General features: G+C 33.1%; 1 protein-coding gene across 1 annotated transcript; it reads left to right on the forward strand.

Moving 5' to 3' along the window:
* Window positions 1-8295: 8295 nt before the first annotated feature.
* Window positions 8296-14361, forward strand: LOC108221694 (uncharacterized). Its single transcript, XM_064094026.1, has 12 exons — window positions 8296-8304; window positions 8384-8438; window positions 8523-8639; window positions 8760-8897; window positions 9014-9241; window positions 9340-9399; window positions 9485-9541; window positions 9629-10579; window positions 10678-11136; window positions 11229-11481; window positions 11591-12609; window positions 12719-14361. Exons 1-12 carry the CDS (start codon window positions 8296-8298, stop codon window positions 14359-14361), a joined length of 4989 nt encoding a protein of 1662 aa, XP_063950096.1.
* The last annotated feature ends 5296 nt before the right edge of the window (window positions 14362-19657 follow it).

Here is a 19657-nt window from a genome sequence, read left to right on the forward strand (position 1 = left end):
TGGCTTTTTCAAAATAAGAATGCTCATATTTTAAGTATTTCACTTTTTCTAACTAAATATATATACTAATCTTCATTTTTCAAATGAATTCAGCTTCTATGTTTGTAAATTTCTCTGAAATAATTTTCAGTTTTTATTATTTTATCATCACATTATTTTTGTACAACTTCACGGCAAGTCTCAATCAATTCATGTTATATTATTTTATAAAAGTGTTTATTTCAGCCTATTTTCGAAAAAAAAAATTATGAGCATGTAATGAACATTCAAGTGAGCAGTGCAAAATACACCAAAAATTAGCGAAACGAAGCAAGTGACCTGACTGATTATTAATTTTGTTTATTGCTTATAGAGTTGCTGCGAATTTATTCGATAAATCTTATATTTTATCATTAGATCGCCTGAATTTGATCTGATTGTCAACAATGAATTTGAGATAATTTTTTTTTTTTGAAACCTGAATTTGAGATGTTTAAAAGTTAAAACTAAGCATAATGCATCTAAAATTTTAATTTAATAATAAACACATTTTATACGAGGTCGTGACCTTTCTATTGTAAAATAAGTCGAACATTTGCATTACTTGATGTTGAAAACACGATTGTATTATAATTCTTTGCAATATACTCTAAAGACAAGCGTATATGTATCATGATGTGTTTGAGTGAAGTGCATATGCAACGTAACTTGAAAACTCAATCCAGAGTTTCACAGTTTGTACTGGAATTTGAATGAAGATGCGTGTATTTTAGGTTTCGGTGGGGTCACTTTTCTCACTCACTGGGAAAGAGTTTTAAGTGTCGTTTGATTCATTTTACAAATCAAACCATAGCCTCACGTGGTCAGAAGCTTAAAAGGCCTAAAAAAATGATAGTGGGGGGAGACAATCGAAAAGTTAGACGGTGCAATTGTGCTGGTCACTGGCCCAACTTGAAGATATGGTGGCCTTTAATCTCTAGGCTGTAGCTTTTCCAAGTGTAATCAGGTGCCTAATGAGCCTGTTTCACTGTTTAATCAAATTTAGGCCTGAAATTTCTCCTTGTTAAATATTTGGATTTTTATTTAAACATCTCCGAAACCGTCTCGAATACTGTTAGAAATTGAAATATGGAAACCCATTTTTGAAACTGTTTTTAATCTCGATTATATGACATATTCGGATATCTTTGCTGATCTGAAAACTAATTTCCCAGCATTATGATTGATTATCAATTATGATTAGCCATGAGCTAGCTTGTGACTAATGTTAACAGTTCAAGTTCTATCAAATAAAGAAGTAGGGACCAAGCTACACATGGAAGGGGACTTCCATTTCTTGATCTTGTCCTAATTTTGTTCCAATTTTCATCATTACTGTTACAAGTGCCTAGTGATTGGACATGGGCAAAAGGCATGATTCAACTACTCCCTCCGTCCCAAAATAGTTGTCACATTTGGTTTTGTGCCGGTCAAATTGACTAAAGTTTGATTAAAATTTATTAATATTTTATCAATTAACAAAATAAAAAAAATATGTCACCGGAAATAATTTTTAATCTACTTTAATATGTAATTTTCAGTTTTTTAAAATAATGAATGATTGACTTATAATCATTGGTCAAAACTTAGTCAATTTGACCAACAAAAATAGAAATATGACAAGTATTTTGGGACGGAGGGAGTAATATTTAAGACAGCTATCAGCTATGTAAGAAAAATCCATTTATATCTGCTTATGATTCAATTTACTCATATTTCTTGTAATATTTATGACATACAAGTGCCTGTTTGGTTTCCAAAAGGAAGTTAAATGCTATGTAATTTGAAATTACTATGGAAATTATAATAAATGGGAAGTTAAAATTTGTGTTTGGTTGATAGATAGGTTTTAACTTCCTACAGTAAGTGCAAGTTACCAAGGGGGTCTAGGTCAATAACTTCGTATATTTTGTAGGTATTTAAAATTCCAAGGAACTTACACTTCCCCAATTGATGTCAACCAAACAGTTTCATCAAATACTACTTCCTAGGAACTTCTACTCCCCACATATCTAGATGTCAACCAAACAAGCACTAAGTTACTTATTAATCGAATATTGTACAAGTTTAGATGATTAATAGGATAGGGAAAATTGTTTGACTGAGATAAAACACCCTAGTAATTTTTATGGATCTTTCTCAATAGATTGTCCTACTCATGACATCTAATTATTTAATTAGATAATTTACTCAATAGATGTCATATGGTTTAATTATCTAATTGGTCACTGAGGTGAACTTAATATATCAAGTTGGTCCCTATTAAGCCCACTGAACTGAAAACGCTGGTCACTAAAGTCACCATAAATATCAAACAAGTACCTTGAAATATGAGTTCAAGCATGAAAAATATTATTTATAGAGTTTTACTCATTATTTTTAAATGTTGCCACAACCAACTAAAAAGTTACGATTTCTAGTATTTATAATAATATATTTAGATTTATAATAAATAATAACTAAACTTGATAAAATCTAAATATATTATCATAAATATAAGAAATCATAATCTTTTACTTGGTTGTGGTAACATTCAAAAATAATGTGTAAAATTCTATAAATAATTTTTTTACTGCTTAAATTCATATTTCAAGATACTTAGTTTGTCGCCTCATAATACGTGCTCTGCTTGGACTCGTGGGTTCTTTACAAAGATCTTTACACTCCATCTCTCCATCAAAGATCAAACATCAGTCTCACAAGCAATCAAAGATGATCAAAATCGGATCATCATCTACAATCTCACTCTCAACAATCACCCCTTGTTAATCCCTTGTCAACGCACCCAATTTATCAGGCTCCGTTCTGACTCGGTCGAGTCCGCTCAGTCCGCGATTCTCGCGCTTCTCAATCTCGCCGTCAAAGATGAAACGTATGCGTTTTGCGTTCATTTATTTTCCAGTTGAATGAATTTTTTTGTTTGATTATATTATGATTAATTGCTGTTGATTATAGTGATTTGTTTGATTTTAATTAAATTTTTTGTTTGATTTGTGCCTTGCTGAGTAATCGGTTGATAATATGAGTTTATGATTTTGCGGTCGTGTGCGAGAGAGATGTCGTAGCAGTGGTGGCGGTGGCTGAGGGTTGTGGCGGCAGGTCTAGGGATCCACCTTCAGAAGGGAAAGCGTTAATTGTGCTTTAATTGAAGGCGTTATTTGTGTCTGATAAGTGAGGGCGTTATTTGGGCCTCATAAGTGAGGGCGTAAATCGTGCCTAATAATTGAGGATGTTAATTGTGCCTTGTTTAAAGGGTTTTAATGTGTCTTAATTAAGGACGTTAATATTTTATTAATTGTGCCTTAATTAAGAGTTTAATTGTCTCAATTATGAGTTATCATAATTGTGTATATATTTTGATCAGCACATGCATTTTATTAATTATGAATTATTGGATATTTTTTTATTTTTATAATCTATGTAATCTAATACATATCGTCTAATTCATCTCATATTTTTCTTGTTTCCTTTGTTTTATTTTCAGGATTCTTGGAAGAAGACCGGTTTTTCTTTTCGGACATTAAAATTTTATTGTCTAAATTCCCCCGGTCATCTTGCATGTCCGACGGTTAGATAATAAGCTTTCTTGAATGAAAGAATTATCACAGTGAATTGCCGATTCTTATTTGTGAGATTTATTCTCATTTTCAAAAAAAAAAAAAAGATACTTAGTTTGATATTTATGATGACTTTAGCTAGTGACCATATTGATACCATTTTCATTTCAGTGACCAACTTGATATATTAAACCCACTCCAGTGACCAATTTTATAATTAACCCCATCTCATATGTGTCTTTTATTAAGGCATCACTTGCATATTCTAAATTATATATTTATAAAAGAAAGTTAGTTTTCTACATTTCAACACATGTCTCATCTCGTCTCTCCCCTTCCCTTTAATACTATTTCAAACGTATTTTTGTTCTAATAATAACATATAATTATAAAACTTATTGTTGAATTCATATATTAAAATATTATCGTAAACTGCATTACACTATTTTTAATATATTTATAGCGTATTTGCTATGATATTGTTGAACTTACTTTCGTGGGTACTTCCCGGAATGCTTACTAAACAACATCGACTGCATCAATTTTGTCTTCTTTTGGTATATTTATTCTTTATTTTATTATTTTAATTGTCATATATCTGTCTGTAAAACTACTTTCAATTTCTATATAATTCTTGTTTAAATAATTTAAGACAAGCACATACATATTTCTTGAGTATACTCGATATAAATCATCTTATTATTTGAAAAAACATGTCTCAGGTACCACTGATACTTGAAAAAATTCATATACAAGAAGAATTTGTATCGGAAAGAATTGAAAAATGTCATACGGAATGGCGGAGCATTTTAGAGGTAAAAGAACTTTGAAATATGAATTTGAATAGCACTTAAAAAAAAACATCTTATGGTGTATGCTGGTCTACGAACTACGATGATGTTTTTTAACATAATAGTAGAAAACATCTTCAGCTCAAGCTCCTTACAAAAATTTCAAACAAACATTAAAGCTTTCACTAACACAATCACGGAAGTGTTAATGTTTTTTCACTGCGATTCCGGTGGAAAGATGGAATTCACGTATGTAGGACCAAGTTTGGTTTTCGATAGAACTGTTGTACTAAAAGCTCTATTACATGAAAATATAATTCTGTACCAAACCAACAAATGCTGTATTTATAATGTGCAGCCAGGTCGCAAAGTTCGTTAAAAAGAATTCTAATTTCTTTCTGCTTCACCGACGCACCAGGCATGGTGTCCTTAAAACCACAAGTCTGGATGACGAGGGATTAATGGAAATATTAAACAGATATTTAAAATAATATACATTAACTATTAAATTATTATATCGGTTTCCATGTAATAATAATTAAATTATAAAAAGTTAATCAGCTGAGGATTTTATAATAATTAATCGAATAAGTGATGATTGTAGAAACAGTGTCTATGAATGCAGAATTGCGAGTATAATCAGTGGGTTTGCAAATATATTTTGAAGTCCGATGTCCTCTTTCTGCTTAATGGGCTTGTGAAAGATATATTCAGGTCGAACAATTATATTGATGCTACCGGAAAATAATAATCTACTCGCTCTCACAACACAAAATTGAATACACTTTCTATCTGAAGGATGACAAAGAGCCTGTTCGGGTCGTCCAAAAATGGGGTTTTAAATTGTTTTTAACTCTAATCTGAAAAATGTTTGCTTGCGTTATAAATTGGAATCCGACTTAAAATTAGAGATAAGTTTGAAATTGATTTAAAATCAGAAGTTAATTTTTAAAATCTTATATTATATAAAAATACTAATAAAACATAAATTAACTATAAATCATTTCATTTTTATTATTACACCTTTAATCACTCATAAGTTATTAATAAATCAAAATTACCAAACAGATATTTTATAATCCCAACTTATCACATAAGTCATGTTAAGTCATAAATCATAAAATCAGCCAAACAAACTCACGGTGAATTCATCGTGATCGAGGCTTAGAGCCGGTTCTGTGTTTAGAGTCTGTTTGTGTCCGGTTTAAGCCGGTACTTAAAACAGCTTATAACTTTACATTAAAAAATATTTGTTTGTTTAATAAATTTTAACTTAAAGTCAGAAATAAGTATTTAAATTCTAATTCAAAAACTAATTTAAGTCACAAATTAGTTTGAGGTATTTTTTCAATAATTATTATTATTTTGATAAAAGTTATCCACAAATAATATGGTATAGAGCGAATTTGCGATTGCAGTACGCAATAATACGAATATAAACGATAAGCAGTAAGCAACTTTTGGAATCAAAATGACGAGCCCATAACAAAAATTTAACGTTCAATCCAACCGATAATTGAAATATTAGCAAATTGTAATGTAAATGCGAACATAAGCGAAAAGAAAGAATCGCACGTCGGAATTTACGAGGGTGTTGAAAAAACTCAAACATCGTTAAAAATTAACATTTTAGAAAAATCAATTATCGTTAGAATAGGATTGTCAGTAGATCTTATTTGGATCGATGATCCACTTAATTTTATAAGATTCATATTCGGATCGGACTTCAGTCGGATTTTTATGACTGGATCCATATCCAGATCCGTAGAATCACGGAATTTCGGATGAAACCCCGATCTGATTATATTTATAAAAAAATCGCTTATGTTTAGCATGTACAACCATCTGCCTTATCATTTAATTGTTTTCTTTTGAAAAAATGATATGATTATTTATTGTTAATTACTATATAGTCCTATTCTATTTATTTTTAAGAGGCTTGCACTTTATTCTGATAATACCATGATTTTATAAGAAGCACACACATCTAAGACACATTTATATTGAAAAGATACGATATAATAGCATTCGGGAAAAAAGAGATCTAACACGATGATGCCAAATTTTTGAAGTTGCAGAAGCATGATATCTTGAAATTGATAATGACTTGTGCAAATTATAAAACAAACGAAAGATAGAAATTACTCGATAAATGAATATCATTATTAAATATATGATATATATGTATCTGTATTATACACACACATATAAGTCGGATAAAAATTTTTCTTATGGGATTTTTTTTGTTGATCCATATGTGATCGATTAGTTCATGGGTCGTGCCGGATATCCGATCCGACAGTCCTAATTGGATATATCTAAAATCTAAATAGACTTCAAACATGAATTACACATTTGGATCAACAAATAGTATTCTAAATAAGTTAAAACGAACACAAGTTAATATTAAATTTGGTCGTGATCTATCAAAACAACCGAACACCAAATACAATTACAATCATATTTGACAATCCATATTCACAAATCAACACCAACTATAAATCAAGATATGTTTCAGTAATACAATTACAATCATATTTGACAATCCATATCCATCACTTAAACCAACTATAAATCAAGATCTGTTTCAGTAATACAATTACAAATTTACAATCATATTTGACAATCCATATCCATCAATTAAAATTAACTATAAATCATGATCTGTTTCACTAACATTATTCAAATACTAAATTCACTAATACAAGACATAATTGCAACCGCAAATATACAGATCTTACACCGTGAAAATGAAAATTTAAAGAGCTCGTTACTAGATTTGAGAAAGTAGATTTAATGGGTAATATGAGAGTAAAATAAAAATTCTATCAGTTTACTATTTACAATTTTGAGATGAGAGTTATAAATTATATCTAAAAGGCTATCAACAAAAAAAAAATTATAAGCAATTGTATAGACTGAGGTAAATGAAAAGGTGAAGGATACAAGAGAATGTGGGGTATTTATAGGTGGACAGTTGAGTCTCGGGGTAGAAGAGTCTTTTTCTATTTAATTCCTCTTTTTTTTTTTTAATACTCTACTTAGACTATTTTGTCTCATTTCTTCCCACTTTGCCCTTCCTCCCTTCGTTTCTTTTTTTCTTTATTTCTATTTCCCTTTTTATTTAAAAATTCTTAAAACGAGATAATTTAATCATTTAAAATTTGAGAACAAGTAACAAACAAAAATTATTTGATTATCAAATCCTCATACCATCCTTTTGCTTGTTATCGAGTAAAATCACAAAAAAACACTAGATTCAAAAGTCAATTGCTTCTCTCCACAGGCGTGGTGGACAAAAATTTTACAGAAGAAATACACGGTTACAGACTTTTAGTGGTGAGAGCCAAGATGTAGGTGACTAGATATATTTTTGTCGACTTCAATGTATATTATAGTTTCTGTTGCGTTATTCCAACAGTAGTTTCTGCCCCTTATAGAACTACCATTCATCATGGACTTTATTACAAGCATGCCATTGATTTACTTGGACAGCAGTGTGACATGTGGCTGCCCCATGCCAAACCACAGCTGCATGATGTTTGGCGGCTTAATGTTGCAAAAGCTGGAACCATGTGCACGTAAAACAATAAAAAGATAGATACGTCGTACATACTATATACTCATAGATAAAACTTTGTTTATTTAATTCATTTAAACAAAATATTCAGTTCTATTATACAGAGAAACTGCAAGACCAGGCTTGAGGCTTCCTCAAGAAGCTTCATTTCAAAACCCAGCAAGTACAATTAGCTGCTGTACGCCTGCAAATTTTTTAATACACCTACACTTTACAATTGAATTTTGAAATTAAGCTTTAAGATGAGTACGAAAGAAGCTTTAAACCACAGATGAAGTGATCCTAAATTTCTTACACTTTTGAGGCCAAAAAAATTTCCACTGGCGATTGCTTGCTTGCTTGATCGACGATGTCAAATGTATGCTTCAAACAATTTATGAGTTAATTTTGTTGTTCGGAGATGTGGACTTAACGTTTGTGTTAAATTTTCTTATTAGGATGAGAACACTCCCAAATCATGGCGCCTTTTTAGCTCCGAAGACATGATCCAAGGTTTGTTCTTGATGTCCGAAGATGTAGACTTTAGTTCTGTTTGTGGTTTTTTGTATTGTTCATGATGCAACATATGTTTCTTAGGATACAAACCTAAAAGTGCACGAAAGCGAAAAAATTCAGCAGAGAAAGAAAACATATCTGGAAACTCCGCAAGAAGATTTACATATCCTCTATCTGCTTTGTCACCTACTAATCTTGGTATGATTTCTTTATAATGTTGCTATGATTTCTTTATAAACTTGGTAAGAAAATAATTTCTATAGATGGTTGTGTTTGTGTTATTTAACAATACCAAATTGTGCTTCTATGCTCATGCAGAGAGTAGTAGTTTAAATAGCAAACCACTGGAAGATGTCTCTCTTACAAGAAATCCATTGTCTAACATAACTAATGAAAAGGAGAGACATTTTGTTCAACGCAGAAAACTAGATTCACGATCTAATCATACTAATCTTGGTATGATTTCTTTATAATGTTTACAATAGTTTCCTATACTATTCTTCGCTTTCAAATTTATACATAGATATGTATGTGTTTGTGTTATCTAACAATACCAAATTGTTCAACATAAGCTCCTGCAGAGACGAGTAGTTTAAATAGCCAACCACCGGAAGATGTGTCTCTTACAAGAATTCCACTGTCTAACATAACTAATGAAAAGGAGAGCCCTTTCGTTCAACGCAGAAAATGGCTCTCAAGAGCTTCTAAAAATAATCTTGAAAGTACAACAAGGAATTTGTTTGATGATAGCTTTGCTAATCAAGAACCAAGCACCAAATACTTTGCAGATGATGAAATTGGTACATTTTTTACTAAACCAAAAATAATATTACAGGAATTTTGTTCAGCTTTGTGTTTCCATTGTTTGCTGATGTTATTTTTTGTTGCCTACCCTCAGAGTGTTCAACAGTTCAGCACCCTGTTTTATCGGATGATTCGGACAGTGATTTCTCATGTGGTAAATATTAAATTACTGTCATACAAAATATACTTTCAATTTTTTCAGGCTTGGTACACTTTCTGACCATACATTGATTATCCAGGAGAATCCAGTAGTGATGATGACTATCCTTTTGGAATGGAACCACAATCTGAAAGTGGTGAGTGCATTTTCAAATTTTATAGACAAATGTAGTCAGTACAATCTATATACATTGACTATGTATAGAATGTGTACAATTTTCCAGATGCAGAACAGAATACAGCTTTTAAAACTTCAAGAGTCATACCAAATGATTATGCGAGCCTTGGTAGTCCTGAATCAATATGTTCAAAATGCAATTCACGTCTATGGAAAGAGGAACGGACCAACAAAAATGTTACAAAAGGTGCTCCAGTTTTCTCAATTTGCTGCAAGAAGGGTGATGTAAAGCTTCCACCTTCTCCTCAAACTCCTGCCTACTTAAAGTATTTGTACACTAACAAAGATACAGCAGCTGAATTTCAACGAAACATAAGGCTCTACAATGCCATGTTTGCATTTACTTCGAGTGGTGGCAATGTTGATCACTCTATCAACAATGGCCGTGGACCATATGTTTACAGACTCAATGGCCAGAACCACCATGTATTTGGACAGTTAATACCCGATGATGGACAAGCTCCCAAGTACTGTCAGCTATACATTTACGATACAGCTAATGAAGTGAATAATCGCCTCCGTTGGGTTAGTGTTGCTGACCAGCAAGCAGTTGATACAGATGTGGTTCATGGATTGATACAAATGTTGGATCAGACCAATGAATTGGTGGCCAAGTTTCGGATGGCACGTGATCGATTTGAAAATTCAGACTTGGTTGATTTGAAGGTAGAGCTCAAAGTATGCAGAGCACAAAGTGGTAGAGAGAATCATATTTCCTCTTCTGACGAGGTAGCGGGTATAATGGTTGGTAGCAGTGACTGTACTATTGCTGACCGCGATATAATAGTTGAGCAGAAATTTGGTGGCTTGAAAAGAATATCATATATTCACCCTAAACTCATGGCTCTCCAATACCCCCTACTTTTTCCCGACGGTGAGGATGGTTATCACAATAGGATACGGTTTCAGAGCGCAGATAAAGATTCAGACAAAGAACGTGACATGATATCAATGAAGGATTATTACTCCTACAAATTCCAAGTGAGACAGAATGAAGGTGATCATCACATTATCTGTAATAATTTATGCACACTACAAATATAGTACATATTTGGATTTACTTATTAATATATTCATTTATGTTTTTTTGGACAGGAATAACTCCTAGATTAGGAGGGCGGCTTTTTCAACAGTATATGGTCGATGCATTCTCTACTATGGAGCAGACTCGGTTGTGGTGGTTTCGTACACACCAAACCATCCTCCGAAATGAATTGTACACCCATATCTGTGATTCTGTTAGGAATGGAGATGGGAACTCATCCAATGTAGGTAAAGGAGTCATTTTGCCAGCTGGATATGTAGGTTCCAAGCGTTACATGCAACAGAATTTTCAGGATGCACTGGCTGTCTGTCGTCACATTGGACATCCTGATATTTTTTTGACCATGACTTGCAATTCCATGTGGGATGAGATTCAGAGGATGATGGCTTATCTACCTGGCTGTCTTTCTGCAAACAGCCCCGATATAATATCCAGAGTGTTCCGGTTGAAGCTGGAACAGCTAACAAATGATATTAAAAAAAAGTCACATTTTGGGAGATGCGTTGGAGGTAATCCAATTTGCATTTTTTATGTTTGATATAGTAATTATATACCAGTAATGAAATGAACATTACTCACCAAGTTATTCATTTTATTGCAGTTATGTATGTGGTGGAGTTTCAAAAGCGCGGCCTACCCCACGTTCATATGTTAATTTGGCTTGATGGTCCTTCTAAGAAATTCTTAAAAGAAAATGTAGACAAGTTTGTTTCAGCAGAGATTCCAGATCCTGAAGTTGATCCTGATGGATACGCTGCTGTCAAAGCTTATATGATGCATGGTCCATGCGGCTTACAAAATCCAAAATCTCCTTGCATGAAGAATTTTAAATGTATACGCCATTTTCCGAAAAAGTAAGCTTCTCTAAATCACTTCACCGCCCACATTTCTGTGAATTACAAACTACATGTACTATATTACTTTGATTGGTAATTGATTAAATTTTCAACTTTCTGCAAACAGGTATTGCGCAAGAACAGTATTCGATGACAGTGGCTTCCCACTGTATATGCGGCGCAAGCAAAATGTTAAAGTCCATGTCCACAAAGTTGATCTGGATAATCAGTGGGTGGTCCCGTTCAATCGGGATCTATTAGTGAAATACCAGTGTCATATGAACATTGAGATTTGCTGCCATGCTCGGAGTATAAAGTACCTCTTCAAATACTGTCTCAAGGGACATGACACTGCAACTGTGGAAATTACTGGCCGACGGAAGCGAAAACAAAATGAGAGCACTGACCAGCCTGTAGATGAGATTCAAGCATACTTTGACGGCCGGTATGTTTGTGGTGCTGAGGCGGCGTACAGAATTTTTGGCTTTCCTATACATCACAGAACATTGTCTGTGGAACGCTTGCCATTCCATTTGCCAGGTCAGAAGAACTGCACTTTTCGTGCCAACGAATCTCTCGAGAAAGTGGTGGAGCGCGAGAAGGAAAGGCTTAGTAAGTTGGAAGCTTTTTTCATGTTGAACCAGGTTGATGTGAAGGCTAGATGTTACACCTATGACCAAATACCCCAGCACTATGTTTGGAATGACACTCAAAGAAAATGGACTCCAAGGAAGAGAGGCAACCAAATAGGTCGCTTATCTTATACACATCATAGCAGTGGTGAGGTTTGGTACTTGCGTATGCTACTCACCAAAGTTCAAGGTCCTACATCATTTGAAAGTTTAAGAACTGTCAATGGAGTGCTCTGCCATTCTTTCCGTGATGCATGTAAGGAATATGGATTGTTGGATGATGACAAAGAGTGGCATGATGTGCTAGACCAGTGTGCAGCTGGCGGATTGCCTCCTCAGATTCGCCAACTGTTTGTCCACATTATAGTTAATTGCAAGGTCACCGACATTGCAAGTTTGTGGAATAATCACTGGAAACAAATGGTGGATGACATTTTGTTGAAGAGGCGTCTGCTAAGTGAGAATCAGAATCTCATCCTTAATGATTTCCAGCTACAGTTCTATGCCCTTGCAGGTAAAAATTGTAATTTATTTTGTTAGTCCAATTTATGTATTTTCTTTGGTTAATATTTGTGTCAAATTACATGAAGTACAAAATTTATTAATTTCACCTCACTGTGCAGAAATAGATGATTTGCTAAGAGCTATTGGAAAGAGTCTCAAGAATTACTCTCAGTTGCCACAACCACCAGCAAGCTATCTCCATCAGGGGACCAATAACTTGATTATTGAAGAAACTAGCTACAACCTTGCTGAAATGAAAGCTGAGCACGAAAAACTAATTGCAAACTGCAACGAAGAGCAAATTAATGTTTATAGAGCTGTGTTAGATTCTGTTCAGGGTAATCAAGGTGGATTATTTTTCCTTTATGGGAGTGGTGGTTGTGGGAAAACCTATGTATGGAGGACTTTGATCGCCAAATTACGGTCTGAGGGTCAGATTGTTTTGCCGGTGGCCTCCTCTGGGATTGCAGCTACTCTTCTCCCCGGTGGCCGGACAGCTCATTCGCGGTTCAAGATACCCATAGTTCTGGATGAATTCTCTCTTTGCAACATTGGACACAATTCAGATATAGCTGAGCTTATTAAGGTCACGAAACTCATCATTTGGGACGAAGCGCCTATGCAACATAGGTACGCTTTTGAATGTTTGGATCGCTCGCTTAGAGATATTATGAAATCTGTTGATCCTTCAAGAGCAAATCTGCCGTTTGGAGGAATTACAGTCCTCCTAGGTGGAGATTTCAGGCAAATTTTACCTGTGATCACGCAAGGAGAAAGAGGTGAGATTGTGTCTGCCTGCATTACTAGATCCAGGCTGTGGTCAATTTGTAAAATTTTTTTGCTAACCAGGAATATGCGGCTTAACCAAGGAAACAGTGCAGAAGAAGTTGAAGAATTACGTCGGTTTGCAAAGTGGATTTTAGATGCTGGTGATGGCAAGCTTCCACCAGCAGACCCGACTGAATTCCCAAATGCAAAAGAAAATGATATTGTCATACCAGCTCAGTTCTGTGATCTTAGTATAGGCAATTCGGTTGAGAACATGATCTCAGCTACTTTCCCAGATTTTAGCACCAACTGCAAAGATCCAAAGTACTTGAGCGAAAGAGCCATATTAACTCCTACAAATCAAACTGTAAGTCATCTTAATTCACTGATCGTAGACAAAATGCCAGGCGATTCTGTTTCATACTATAGCGTTGACACTGTTGAAGAGTTTGGCGGTACCGAAGATGATTTCAACTCAGCTTTCCCGATTGAATATCTAAATTCTATCAACCTTCCTGGAATGCCACCACATGATTTGAAGTTAAAGGTCGGAGTTGTAGTTATGTTGATGAGGAATTTAAACCAAACACTTGGTTTATGTAATGGAACAAGAATGATCATCACAAAATGTCTTAAATTCTGTGTGGAGTGTGAAGTAATTTGTGGTTCATTCGCCGGGACACGACATTTTATTCCAAGAATGGAATTATGTCCCAGTGATACTCGCATGCCTTACAAGTTGATTAGAAAGCAGATGCCGTTACAAATATGCTATGCGATGACTATCAACAAAGCACAAGGTCAGTCACTTGAGACTGTTGGATTGTTCCTTCCCAAAGCAGTTTTTACGCATGGCCAATTTTATGTTGCAATTAGCCGAGTTACATCTCCACATGGATTACGAATTTTCATTGATGATGATAGTGGACAGCCTACTAACGTCACGCAGAATGTGGTGTACCAAGAAATTTTCTACTCTTTACCAAAGACCTAGAGGAGGAAGGCATAGTTTCAGAACACTGCTACAACTGATGGTGATATCAGTTCTTTTGGAAAATGAAATACTCCACTCTAGCTGCTTATGCTGTCTTTGATACACTTCAGAGCAGCCAAGTTTTTTGTTATAATTTCAAAGCAGCTATGACTCTGTCTGTTTAAATATTATCAACTGTACTGAATATGTTTGTATTGTCATTTGGCTACCTATTTAATCTACTCTGACTATTAATTTATGTAATTAGTTTGTACTCTGACTATTAATTTACTCTGCCTCCTTTTGTTTACTCTTGCACATGAGTAGTAAGTTGATGGAATGCCAGTGAGATATCAGCTGCTTTGTTATATATGTACACACCACAGGCTGTAAATTTTAAAATACCTATATAAGTTATGCAGCTTAGTGTAATATAAGTTATGTCAATACCAAAACGAAACAGATCTTTTCATCATATAAGTGTTCACAACTTTCTTTGGACATGTACAACATACCTATTCAATTTTCAAGTACAAATCAACAAAATTTACTTTGTTAACAACTGAAAAACTGGCCTTCACATTTTCTATACTGATAAACATAGGTCATTACAGAGCAATGTGGCAAATTACAAATTGTCTACTACAGTCAGACCACACATGGTGCATCCCAAAATATAATAGTAATAAACATAGGTCATTACAGAGCAATGCTTTTAGATTAAAGCTTAGGATAAATCAACAGAAATACTACTTCAAACCAAATGGTTCTTTTCCATAAACCGCAGACCAAAATGCTAAACTTTAAAACTGATGTTTAGGCCGCAGAGATATACTAAGCTACCACATCAACTTGAAAAGTGTTTTCACCAACATAATGAAACTCAATTGTTTCTCCACCCACAAATTCATTTGCTTTGGTAAAATAACTCCAGCCTTTCCCAAACCGGCAAATGTTTCCTCTGCGCAGAACACATACATAGCAAGTGCGTGCCTCAGATATTAGCCTGATTGCTGTCGTTTTGGTCCAGTTCTTATATATGGAGTACAAGATACGAGGACAATACTGCATAAAAATTCAGCAATATTATATAACTTCAGAAATGCTTAATTAGTCCATTTAATACTAAACATATATAAGGAACTTACCGCTCCATGATCTCTTTTGTCCACATGAGATTTTTTCATGGTGACACGAAAAGACATGTTCTGTGGATTTCCATCTCCAAATTCATTTCCTGTATTATACATTAAGGCAAAATTAAATTGCCAAAAAAAAAATTAGAGAGAAAGTTAAATATTATACAGCTGCAGTAACATGATTTTACCTTCATTGTTACCATCATCGCCAAGTTCCAAGTTCTGAGCATCTGATGTACCAAACAATATCAGATTTGTTAAATTCAGCACAAACATGTAAATTCATCCAAGCAAGTAAATTCGAAATTACCTGCAATACCTCCATCAATATCCATTGCCAAGTCTGGCTCACCTTCTAAAACAAAAGAATCAAAATGTATTATAGTCATGTGGAAGTATTTATGGAATTATATTAAAATAAATTGAAATTCATTCTCAAAGACTACCTTCACCACTGCTGTCAGACAAAATAATTATTTCTTCTTCACGAATTCCTCCAGTTTTTTTAGTAGCCGCATCATGCCTGGAGTTCAATTTGTATTCCATACCAGTTGCTTTGAACAATGACACAGCAAAGGTTGAATCACTCAAGAAATGAAATACCATCACATCATTCAGCTTAATACTATAGGTGTCAACCAATGTCTTTAACCCATGAAGGAAACTCTGGGAACGAGAAAAATTGACAGCTACAGAACGACCATCCCCCATTATGAGATTCACAGTTTCCTCCAAAACTCCACCGTTCATCTCCATGAAAACCCGGGGGATTTCCTACACATTTTGGTACTGTTTAGGTTTCACCAAAATAATACAAACAATTAAATATAAAACATAAAATCAGAAGGTATACCATTTGACCAGCGTAAAGAACAACATCGTTAACTATTTTAAACCAGTTCGTCACCTTGCTTGCATGTCCAATACCTGATAAGTGCAATGTTAATAAACTTTACAACGGGCCAGTGTTAAATACATTGATAAAGTCTGGAAAAGACATTGACAATTTTTTACCTTTTTCATTACACTTAGTTAGTAAATCAGGTTCATAAACACAGACCCTGAATTTTCCAGGTGGCCCGCTTAACATGAATGCGCAAATGTCACCTTCCTTCAACCTGCTGGCCCTCGCAAAATCATACCATGTTCTGTCCATATAGGCCTTTCCATTATCCCATTTCAAATTCACAACCCAACTCATGTTTTTGAAAAAAAGAGTCACAGATTTCATTTCCTCTAAAAGACCTAGCTGCTTACAAGCATACCTATTTAGAATCTGTTAATAAAGAAAAAAAAATTAAGTGAACTCACAGCTCTTCTGTAACAATTTAAACATTGAAAATTATAAAATTAACCTTACCTTAGTGTGATCCTTCTTAAGGAGATGACTACTACTTATAAGAAGATCATAAACATGGAGACCACTGTTATAGACGTTAGAGAACATAGTGCCACATAGTTTGTCCACTTCAATGTCTGAGAAATTGAAAAAACTTCTATCCATGGAAGAAAGAGTCTCAGATTTATCAGTCACAGTGTAATTAACCTCCACACCATAAGGATTGTAAATTTGTAAATTGAAACTCGGTCCACCAATATACTCCATAGCAATCAAATAATAAGGCTTAATACAATAATAAAGCATCATCTTTTCTAAGCCCTCGATCCAGTTCCTTTCAACACTATATTTACCATTCCACACCACTCCTGGAGCCACATGCAACAAAAGCCTCTCTGGAATAGGCCCACTATTTTCAATAGGAAACTCTTTCGGTAAAATCTAAAGAACAATAAATTACTTAAATAAGTTCAGATTATAACTATCACTCGATATTACTAATAAAACATAAAAGAATGATTCTAACCAGTATCCCAGCAATGTAGTCTGAACCAAAGTTTGGACACACAAATGTACTTCCTCTTTCGCCCCATTTCATATTAAAATTTACTACATAAACAATCCCAGATAGTTTTCCGTCTTAAGAAATAATCGACCACAACTCATGCATAGCAAACTATGAATTAAAGAAACATACCTTGGCTGCTTTTGATCAAAGACCTGAAGAACAGAACAAAAAGAAAGTTAAATATGGTATGTAACCAATGTACAAACTGGATTTCAGACTTAGAACACAGAGCACAAACCTCGAAGAAGAACACGCCATGCAGAGCTTGCAAATAGTAACTGCCAGTACAAATCAAGGTGCAAGATAAGTAGAAACTGAAGAGTTTTATTACCAAGGCAATTATGACTATGTACCTGCAGTAGACAAAAACAAGTCAAATCAATTGGGTTGTGGCTCGATACAAAGTAACCGTGGTTGATCACAGTAATCACAGTTACAGTAAATATATTATTTTCTAATGTTAATATAGTGTTTATATATCTTAGCTTACCAACCCACAATTTATGCCACTGAGTGACTAAATTACGTTCATGTATATTGTAATTTCTACAGAAATTCACCATTACAACTCTAAATTAAATTAAACTGTATTTTTTACAATACAAATTGAAAACTTTTTAACTAAAACGATTATTTTAAACCATAGTTTTTTTTTAATAAAAACTAAACTAAATTTAATCTAAATTCTCAGCTAATCCGTGCAAATATAGTATTAGTAACATTTACAAACAAATTTATGCCACCAACTGACTAAAATACGTTGATCTTAAATGAAATTTTTACAAACCTTCACTATTACATGTCAAAATAAAATTAAACCATATTATTTACTATACAAATTCCTATTACTATAACAATGACAAAGAAGACCCGTGACGAAGAACCATGAATAGACTGAATTCCTATTACTATAACAATTATTTTAAACCATATAATTTAATATACAAATTAATATTTGAAATAGTGTTGGACAAAAGAATAAATGCTTACATGTCTTCATATATTACAAATAAACAACGTCATTTATTAAATGTAAGGTTAGTTTCAAATATGGCTACACCTGTAACAAGTACTAAACAACTCTAAAAGTTTCAAGTTTATTTTTTTAAGTACAACAACTGAGACAAATTTTTTTTAAAGATATTAGAACTATACGTAAAATTAACCGTGGTTGATCACAGTAATCACAGTTACAGTAAATATATTATTTTTTAATATCCCAAAGTATTGGAAAAAAACAAAATATTTTATAAAATAAAAAAGATCTAATTAAGAAAAACACTATTATTCCTAAATTTCAGATGGAGTACATACACTTTTCTATATTGAAAAGTTTATTTGACATTGTACAAATATAAATGTTAATATAGTGTTTATATACCTTAGCTTACCAACCCACAATTTATGCCACTGAGTGACTAAATTACGTTCATGTATATTGTAATTTGTACAGAAATTCACCATTAAAACTCTAAATTAAATTCAACTGTATTTTTTACAATACAAATTGAAATTTTTTTAACTAAAACGATTATTTTAAACCATAGTTTTTTTTAATAAAAACTAAACTAAATTTAATCTAAATTCTCAGCTAATCCGTGCAAATATAGTATTAATAACATTTACAAACAAATTTATGCCACCAACTGACTAAAATACGTTGATCTTAAATGAAATTTTTACAAACCTTCACTATTACATGTCAAAATAAAATTAAACCATATTATTTACTATACAAATTCCTATTACTATAACAATGACAAAGAAGACCCGTGACGAAGAACCATGAATAGACTGGATTCCTATTACTATAACAATTATTTTAAACCATATAATTTAATATAAAAATTAATTTTTTAAATAGTGTTGGACAAAAGACTAAATGCTTACCTGTCTTCATATATTACAAGTAAACAACGTCATTTATTAAATGTAAGGTTACTTTCAAATATGGGTACACCTGTAACAAATACTAAACAACTCTAAAAGTTTCAAGTTCATTTTTTTAAGTACAACAACTGAGACCAAAAAAAAATTAATGATATTAGAACTATATGTAAAATTATACCGACAACCAACATTTATTCTGTTCAAAAAAGTATCATAAATATTTATAGCTCAACAATATACTCTTTTAAAAGTTAGATGAACGACACACACCTTAAATGTGAACTATAAACTGTGTAATATTATTTATGAAACACATTTTTCACCCTAAATTTATGAAACAAAATATTTTATAAAATAATATTGATTTAATTAAGAAAAACA

The sequence above is a fragment of the Daucus carota genome, chromosome 5, assembly GCF_001625215.2.
Source record: "Daucus carota subsp. sativus chromosome 5, DH1 v3.0, whole genome shotgun sequence".
NCBI lineage: Eukaryota > Viridiplantae > Streptophyta > Magnoliopsida > Apiales > Apiaceae > Daucus > Daucus carota.